Raw genomic sequence first — 9,180 nt, 5'->3', positions numbered from 1 at the left:
CTGCTGAGGTTGCTTATGTACAACCAAAAACCTCACGGGATTTGGTTCCTTGGTTTGGGTTTAGGGTCATGGTTTCCTAAGACATCCCAATTAATTGGCATAACATGTTTAGTGCTTCTGTTCTACCTCCTAGTTTGCTGCATATTGTCTAGGGTCTTAAAGGTTTGCAAGCACCCATTCAAGGCACAACTGGTCTCTATCTGTCTGGAGCAACAGAAGGAAAGTCAGGAATAGGAGGAAATGGAATGTGGCTAATTGCCTCCACGAACAACTATCTTGTCATTAGACCAAAAGAACTGATAGTGTGCAAATACCGTTACTGAACATTTTGATCAAAGCTGTAAGATTTTTCAATTTGTCACACTCATCAGGCCTGGCTTCTATGTGAATTCTCTGGTGTTGAATGAAGTTTCACCTTTGCCTAGAGGATTTCCCATTCTCCACATTCGTAAGCCTTTGTTCCTATGTGAACTCTGGAGTCAAATGAGGCTGTATTTGTAGAAAAAGGATTCCCCACTTTCGCTACACTCAAAGCCTTTTCTCCAGTGTGAATTCTCTTGTGTTTATTAAGGTGGGAGCTACGGCTAAACAATTTCCCACACTCGATGCACTCATAAGGCCTTTCACCAGTGTGAATTTTCCAATGTCGAATGAAGGCTGAACGATGGCGAAATGATTTTTCACATTCCACACACTGATAAGGTCTTTCTCCAGTGTGAACTCTCTGGTGGTAAATGAGTAAAGATTTGCGGCTAAAAGATTTCCCACATTCACCACACTCATATGCCATAGCTCTAATGTGAATTTTCTGATGTTGAATGAGGCTGGACCCTTGGCTAAAGGATTTTCCACATTCACAACACTCATATAGCTCTGTTCCTGCGTGAATCCTCCTGTGATTATTCAGGTAGGAGCAATAGCTAAAGAACTTTCCACATTTGCTGCACTCATATGGTGTAGCCGTAGAGTGAATTCTCTTATGCTTATGAAGGAGGGAGTGACGGCCAAAGAATTTCCCACATTCGCTGCACTCATAAGGCCTTTCTCCAGTGTGACTTCTCTGGTGTTTATTAAGGTCGGATCTACGGTTAAAGCATTTCCCACATTCGCTGCACTCATAAGGCCTTTCTCCAGTGTGAATTTTCTGATGTTGAATTAGGGTTGAGGAATCTCTAAAGGATTTCCCACATTCCTCACACTTATAAGGTCTTTCTCCAGTATGAACTCTCTGATGGTAAATGAGTAAACATTTGTATCTAAAGGATTTTCCACATTCACTACACTCATACGGCCTTTGGCCAGTGTGAACTCCCTGGTGCTGAACAAGTCTATACCTGCAGCTGAAGTCTTTCTCACACTTGCTATCCTCATAAAGCCCCTCTCCAGTGCAGACGCTCTCGTGGTGAACAAGTGTGTGTTTGTGGCTGGGAGATTTCCCGCATTTATTCCACTTGCAAAGTGTTTTTCCACTGTGAAAGGCCTCCCCACACTCAAGGTTGCTGGGTGGGTTTTCACTCTTAAGAGTGGACTGGTACTGCAGAAGGCTCAAAGTTGCCGGCAAGTCTTTCCCAATTTCCTCACAGGAAAGAGGCATCCCTGACACATGGAATCTGCACCTTTTCCTAAATGAGGCCCCGTCCATATCTTTTTTGAAGGGGTTCACTCCACTGTGACAATTCTGGTGCTGGTGAAGACTTGCTCTCATCCAGAAGCATCTCACACAAGCCCCACCCAAGCATGAATTCTGCCCTGGGTGTGTTGCTTGCTTAGTCATATGCAAAATATCTTCCAAGAATGGGACCCCCATCTCCCAGGGGTGAGTGTTCTGAGTGGATGAACCTGCGTTTGATGTCCTGACCTGTATTTCTACAGAAACATTCTGCTTAGAAGATGTCTCCTCATCCTCTGTTCCATGCCAAGAACCTGAAAGCACAGAAACGCTGATGAAATGCAAGTTGTCTTTCTTGCAAAAAGGGAGTACCACCATAAATGAACGACAAACACAACAAGGAGGAGTCCATGAAACTGTTCTGAGAACAAGGGAGCTGGTGGCAGCTTTTGGAATGAGCTTCTGTGTAGTACCGGGTCTCTGAGATTAAAGGACACTAAGACAGGGTGAAGCACAGGAAGAAGAGGCAGGGTCTCCGACTCGCTTCTCTACCAACAACCTTCAGGAGGACCTTACGTCTAGTAGTGACCATGACAATGCCTGCAATTCCTGTCACAGGCAACTATGAGGAAATGTCAGCTGAAGAGGCAGAACCTGAGCACAGAAGTGCCATGAATCCAGACACAGTCACCCTGACAAAGGTGAGTTCCATTAAGTCTGACTGTAAATTTCCAGACTCCCAGACCTTTCTCTGCATACTTTGAGCAGCAGGTGCTAAGGCTACTTACAGAATACACTGCTTAGAACAGTGCACACAGCTCAGCCCTGGCACTCACAGAACTTTTGTGTTACGGATTGAATTATGTTCTCCAAAAATATAAATTGTAAATTCTAACCTCTATGCCCGTAGTTATAATCTCATTTGGAAATGGGTTGTCTTGTTATGTTAATGAGGAAGGATTAGTGTAGGGTGTATCTAGAGTCAATTTCTTTTGAGATATACAAGAGATTAAACAAGGGAGCAGAGGGGGGCAGAGAGATGTCAAGCCACATGAAGACTGCCCAGAAGCAGAAGCTCAAAGAGACAAGAACTTTCCACCAGAGCCAGCAGAGAAAGTCTACCCCTAGAATTCGGACTTGTAGCCTCCTGAACTGTGAGAAAACAAATGTCTGTTTGTTAAAGCCACCTACTTATGGTATTTCTGTTACAGCAGCACTAGATAACTATGGCAGAATTTGGTACCAGAATAGTGGGATGCTGCTCTAACAGATACCTAAAATGTGGAAGCAATTTTGTAATTGGGTAATGGGTAGAGGCTGGAAGAGTTTTAACGTGCCTAATAGTAAAAGCTTAGATTGCCTCGAAGAAACAGTTGGCAGTTATGGATGCTGAAGGCAATTCTGGTGAGGGCTCAGAAGGAAGTGAGCAGAGCTACAGAGAAAGTCTCTACTGCCTTAGAGAATACATATGGCGCCAGAAACAGGATGTTCCTAGAAATGGGGACGCTAAATGTGCTTCTGGTGAGGCTTTAAAAGAAAATGAAGAACATGTGATTGGACAATCGAGGAAGGGCAATGCTTTTTACACACTGGCAAAGAACTTGTCTGGTATGTTTAAATTTTTGGTGGAAGGTAGAACTTGTAAGTGATGAACTTGGATATCAGGCTGATGAGATTTCTAAGCTAGATCTTACGGAAGTTGCATGGTTTCACCTTAATCCTTATAGTAAAATGCAAGAGGAAAGAGATGGACTTAAAAATGAACTGTGCAAAATTAAAACAGAACTTAAAGATTTGGAAAATTTTGTTGTACAAACTAAGGACACGTGTCATAGAATGTTCACTAAGGACGTGGCTACGCAATCTTTTTTTAAAGAGATTAAGCCTGTGACTGATAACCAACTACCACAGAGGAAAACCCATCAGCTTCGACTGAAAGGGACAAAGAACAAATGCAAAGAATGCTGTCTGTCTCTTGGAATTCTACAGGCAGGAAACAGGCCAAAGGAGCTAAATCTCTTGTCCTCCACGAAAAAGATCATCCCTGGAGCAGCTCAGAGATCTGCAGAACTGTTGGAAAAAGAATGGGAAACAGAGTTGCCTGGGTCTCAAAGGGTGGGGCCATGGCCTCTGGGGTTTCAAAGGGTAGGGCCACAGTACCCAGGATCTCAAAGAGTGGAGCCACAGCCTGCTAGGTTTCAGAGTCAGATATTTGCTAGCTCGGTTCCACCAACTCGGTTCCAGAGTGTAAGGTTGCCGTTAAGGTGTGCCAAGGGGATGGGACTGCTGCCCAAAGCAGAGGGATGGGGCTGCCATGCCCACGGAGCAGAAGAATAGGACCTGCTGTGGCTGAGAGAATGGGGTCACCACTCAGATGGACTAGGAGAATGGGGTTGCCCAAAGCCAAGGAAGCAGAGATCCCATCCTACTAGGCCTGGAAGGCAGAGCTGAAGCCCAGGGCCAAGGGGCCTCCACCCAGAAAACAGAGAGCATGGCCAACACCCAGCATCTGGACAGTAGGGCCATTGCCAAACTGGTCTCAGAGAAGAGAGGATTATTTTTAAGCCTTGAGAGGTAATGTAAATTGTTCTGCTGGGTTTTGGACTTCCTTGATGCCCAATATCCCTTCTTTCCCTCCACTTTCTCCCAACTGTAATGGAAACGTCTACCCTGTGCCTGTTTCACCACTGTACTTTCGAAACAGATAACTTATAATCTAGATTTCACAGGTTCACAGATGAAGAGGAATTTTGGCCCAGAATAGAATACGCCTAAAATCTCACCCATATTTGATTTAGATGATTCAGAAAATGAGATTTTGGACTGGGTATGGATTTAAGAATTTTGGAATGATGTGCTGAGGTGAATGCTGTACACGTGGCAAGGACATAAACTTTGGGGGGGGAAAGGGTGGAATATTACAGAATTTTGACCCCCAAAATATGTGTTGTAAATCCTAACCTTTATGCCTGTGGTTATAATCCCATTTGCGAATGGGTTATCTTTGTCATGTCAATGAAGCAGGCTTAGTATAGGGTGTATCTTGAGTCAATCTCTTTTGAGATATAAAAGACATTAAACAAGAAGCAGAGCAGAGATGGGGGAATAGTGACGCCAAGTCATACGAAGACTGCCCAGGAGCAGAAGCTCAAAGAGACAAGGACCTTCCTTCAGAGCCAGCAGAAAGAGAAAGCCTTCCTCTAGAGCCAACACTCCAAATTCAGACTTACAGCCTCCTAAACTGTGAGAAAATGTGTGTTGTTAAAGACACCCACTTGTGGTATTTCTGTTACAGCAGCACTAGATAACTAAGACAATACGCCATGAAAGTACGGAAGGTAGCAGAGCCTGTGGTCTGGCTGTAGGACAGATAAGTCTCTGGGGAAAAGACGAAAGGCAGAGACAAGCTCAGGACACTTGGGTGGGTGTTGAGGGTCTTACCGAGGGAGGCTATGATTGCAAAGTTCTCCAGCATCACATCGCAGAACAGGAGCTTCTGAGCCTCATCAAGCAGCCCCCACTCCTCCTGGGAGAAGTACACAGCCACGTCCTCAAAGTTCACACTGCCCTGCCATGACAGGGACAACAGTTCACTCCATGATTAGCTTCTCTCCTCAGGACCCCAAATTTATCACTCCACACACCTGTCTTCCTCTCATTCTTCTCCCTAGTTCACACCTAAGAAGGGATACTAGGTCTTGGTGCCACTGATGCCCACTCTCTCCTCATGATCCCATTGACTGTTACCAGCAGACAGCACCAAGAGGCAGGAAGGCAGATAGACAAGATCAATGCTCTAGGCCTGACATGCAGGAACACGTGCCCAGGCCCTCCCAAATGACCATTTATGGCCCAGAGCTAATCCAAGCTATGCTCTTACTGGGCATACCCTCGGGTATCCCAGATGATGCCTCCCAGACACAACCAAATATGGGCTGACCCTTCACCCTTAGGTCCCCAAAATTGGGCCCTGGGGCCATCATTTCACACTCCTCTCCATTTCCACACCACATATTTTCCCACATTCTCTCCCACTTTGCACTCCAACAGCCTTCTTCCCCTCCCTGCCCCCCACTATAACATCTCCCTGGACTCCCCACAAGTTATTGCGCACATAGCATCCAGAGAGTGTTTGGCAAATTCAAACAGAATTCAGTACTACCCCAGACCTCTAGGAGTCCCTACTGACAGAGGCAGCCCCGAATACTGCTGTGAAGGCCTAACTGCCTTTGTTCCTTGCTTTGAATTCAGTCACTTGGAACCACATGTGGATCTCAGATACCCTTGGTCCTCTTTCGCTTGTGCTGTACTTGCCGCCCCACACAAGTCACAGCCTTCCTCTCCACCTAATCATCAAAGCCAGCTATCAGTGGTCCTCGAACCCAGGCCCTTCCAAATGACCACTTGTGGCCCAGAGCTAATCCACAACACTAAAACACACCAGGCCACAAGGGTCACAACAAAATTCTGGTGCACCCATAGCACAGTGAATAAGCATCAACCCTGGCCTGTCATCTTGCCTCTATTAAACCACATCTATCTCATGACCATTCATCCCTTGGAAGTCACAGCCACCTGCCAGATCATCCTCTCTTCTATATCCTTCCCATGGCCACTTCTCTCCCTCACCTGTGTCTATGACACACACCACACACAAAGACGAATCCAAGCAGCTGGGTCCTCAGCCTCCATCCTCCCCTTCCTGGCATGCTATCAGTACTACCACTATGACCAGATTTTCCCTACTAAACAGGATCTACAGCTCTATCCTGGTCCACACACTGGCCACTACCTTTGGAAATGTCTCCATCCTGAATCTCTCTCCAAAGTTCCGTTATTTGTTGTCCAGCTATCGACTTAATACCTCAATTCATTATTCTGACATACTCATACTCTTAACGTGGCCCAAAACAAATGTTTTGATTCCCAATAAAAGTCACTCCTACTACCAACTTCTCTATCTCCCTTGATGGACAAAAAGCTTGGGGTCATCCCTGAGTCCTACCTTACATCTCACCCTCAAAATCAGAAAATCCAGGCAGCCCTACTTAAAAATCAGATCAAGACACCAACCATTTCTCCTATTTTCATGGCCTCCACACTGGTCCAGCAACCATCAACATGCACCTGGACTACTGCAGTAGCCTCCTCCCTGGTCTTCCTACCACTCCACTCACACCCACATTCTGTAGTGCAGCCAAAGGGAGCCTGATGATACCTGGGTCAGATCACCTCCCTCCTCTGCTCCGTAACTCCCACTGGTCCCATCACCTTCAGAATAGACACTCAACTTCTCAGGAAACCATTCCAAGCCTGTTTCCTGCCCTCTCTTCCTATGAGAAAAAAAAGGGCAATCTTGGGTTCCCTGAGCACTGCAGCTCAACTTCACCTCCTGTCTTAGCCCAATATGTGCTCTACATAATTTGTTGCCTTGGCATCCCCTAATTCCTCCTAGTTGCCCTTTCATCCACTTTCCAACTTGGCCCTTGCTATCTTGTCACACATTCTCTCAACAGTTGGAGTCTCTTACTAGTCCTCCTACCTATGCCCATACATTTTCCTGTGATAGATACCTTGTTGATATCCTGTAATCCAGTCTCTCATCAACAGAATGTGGTTACTCCTTGCCATGTCCTATATAAGTCCCTGTGATAAAAATTTCTCCATATTCCTGCACTAATACACTAGAAACTTTTAAACTTACCAATAAGACTTAACCATGGGCTAACCGAGTTCCCACCCTGCTAGCCCTGTCCTACAGTTCCAGCTTGTTACTTGGCCCCCAGGTGTTACCCCCTGTGTGGCCCCTCGTCAGGCATTCTGTAGTTTCCTCTGTGGGAATCTGTGAGTAATAAATTCTACTTGTTCACCAGCTTTCCTACATGAGTCACACTTCCTCATGCAGCACCTGAGAGACCATCCACAACACCCACACATCCACTTTGGGTCAAATTAAAACACCTCCAAGCATTTGCACATACAGTTACCTAAGCCTGGGACAACCTTCCCCACCTCATTCCATTGGCTGTAACAATATCAACCACTCTATATGACCCCTGGTCTAAACTTAGTACCCCAAACTTGGGGTTTGTTCAGGATCCCCAGGCCCAAAGCTAGAAGAGTGGCAGGTGAAGGGTCCCAAGACACTACGATCTCAAAGACTACATGGGTGGGGTCAGGAACAATGAGGCCTGGGACACCCGCCACTCACCTGTGTAGGTTCCATAAGCGCTTTTCCAGTCACAGGAACCTGTGGGAAGAGGGAGATCATGACAGGCAGGTTACCATGGCAGGACTCCAGGGGCTTAAGCATCCCTGTACACCTCCGGTCCCTGGAGCAGTAACCTCGGGATGACCGCCTAACCTCTGTCTCACTTCTCAGTGCTGACTCTTAGCAGCTGTGTCACCTTGCACAAGGATTGAACCTCCCTGTGCCTCACTCTTATCTTAATTCTTACAGTTTGTTCTTCCTATAAGCACCTTTTGGAAAGTTTTTAAAGGCATAATACAGATCATGTTCCTCTTCTGTTCAAAACCCTCCACGGCGCACAGCGTCTAGAGAATGAAGGTAAAACTCCTCAGCCTAATATTCCAGGCTTGATTCCTACCATTCTATGTTCCCTGAAAACGTAAGACGGTGTCCAGGATTCTCGAATACTCCCCGCCGTGTCGCACCTGCAAGCACTTACACGTACCGGTGTCTCTGCCTGTAACACTCTCCCACACCTATTCACACAAGTTGTCAGAATGAGACCCCAACCTACAATTGCCTCACTGTCCAGGTCACTGGGGCCTGGGCTGCAGTGACATGAGCAGGCGCCCCTTATTTGGGACTTTAGGATTCGGAGGTGGGGTAAGGATGGGTGAGGGCCTGCAGAACGTAGAATTTACCTGAGCCAGGTCTTTCGGCGCGGCGGCCGCCATCGAAGTCTGTGGGCGGAGCGGCGGGCGAAAGGGGTGGGACCTGGTGAAGGCAGCCCCCAGCCCGGTCCTGGCGCGGTCACTGGGCGACGCCACAGTCGAGCCTCACAAACGTCTCTGTGCATTGATGACAACGCCTCCTCTCACGCTTGCCCGGTCCGCACCCGACATACCCGTAGCCTCTACTCCGGTAAACACATCTGAGAACAACCAAAATGACCGCGATGAAGAAGACGCCGGATGTTCCGCCCTAACGCGCGAGAGGACATGCCTCTCTTCTGGGCTTTCATTGGCTCAAAGCTGCCGCCACTCCGCGCAGAGCTTTCTGGGTAGTGTAGTTTCTACAGTTGTAGAGTCGAGGAAGAAGTGCGACGCCTCCGCAGGCCTGCCTGCAGGTACAGCGACCTTAACCCATTGCCTTGGAGTCGATTCCGACTCATCGCGACCCTATGGGAAGAGTAGAACTGCCGCATAGGATTTCCAAGGAGCGGCTGGTGGATTGGAACTGCCGACCTTTTGGTAAGCAGCCAAGCTCTTAACCACTGTGCCACCAGGGCTCCACAGAACCCTAAAGGCAACTTTAAGAGCCCTGGGACATGGTGTCCTCTGTCTCCAATGACAGGGCTCAGCTGGCACAGTGGTTAAGAGCT

At 47.3% G+C, this 9,180-nt stretch overlaps 1 protein-coding gene across 2 annotated transcripts in view; it reads right to left on the bottom strand.

Annotated features, from left to right (window-relative positions):
• The window catches only part of LOC101344671 (zinc finger protein interacting with ribonucleoprotein K-like), a 13,163-nt gene extending 4,281 nt beyond the window's left edge, over window positions 1-8,882 (bottom strand). The window contains exons 1-4 of one of the 2 annotated variants that reach the window (XM_023741259.1): window positions 8,501-8,882; window positions 7,821-7,859; window positions 5,051-5,177; window positions 1,859-1,923 (exon numbers count right to left, since the gene is read on the bottom strand). In XM_023741259.1, coding sequence (XP_023597027.1) covers window positions 1,859-1,923; window positions 5,051-5,177; window positions 7,821-7,859; window positions 8,501-8,533 — 264 coding nt within the window. In that variant the 5' untranslated portion in view covers window positions 8,534-8,882. Of the gene's footprint in view, window positions 1-62; window positions 1,924-5,050; window positions 5,178-7,820; window positions 7,860-8,500 lie in introns of those variants that run through there. The other variant, XM_023741258.1, reaches the window with a different exon arrangement.
• Between the last annotated feature and the right edge of the window lie 298 nt (window positions 8,883-9,180).

The sequence above is a fragment of the Trichechus manatus genome, unplaced genomic scaffold (assembly GCF_000243295.1).
Source record: "Trichechus manatus latirostris isolate Lorelei unplaced genomic scaffold, TriManLat1.0 scaffold00176, whole genome shotgun sequence".
NCBI classification, from domain to species: domain Eukaryota; kingdom Metazoa; phylum Chordata; class Mammalia; order Sirenia; family Trichechidae; genus Trichechus; species Trichechus manatus.
The sequence above is the reverse complement of the archived record's forward strand: the minus strand, read 5'-3'. Positions and strand labels throughout refer to the sequence as shown.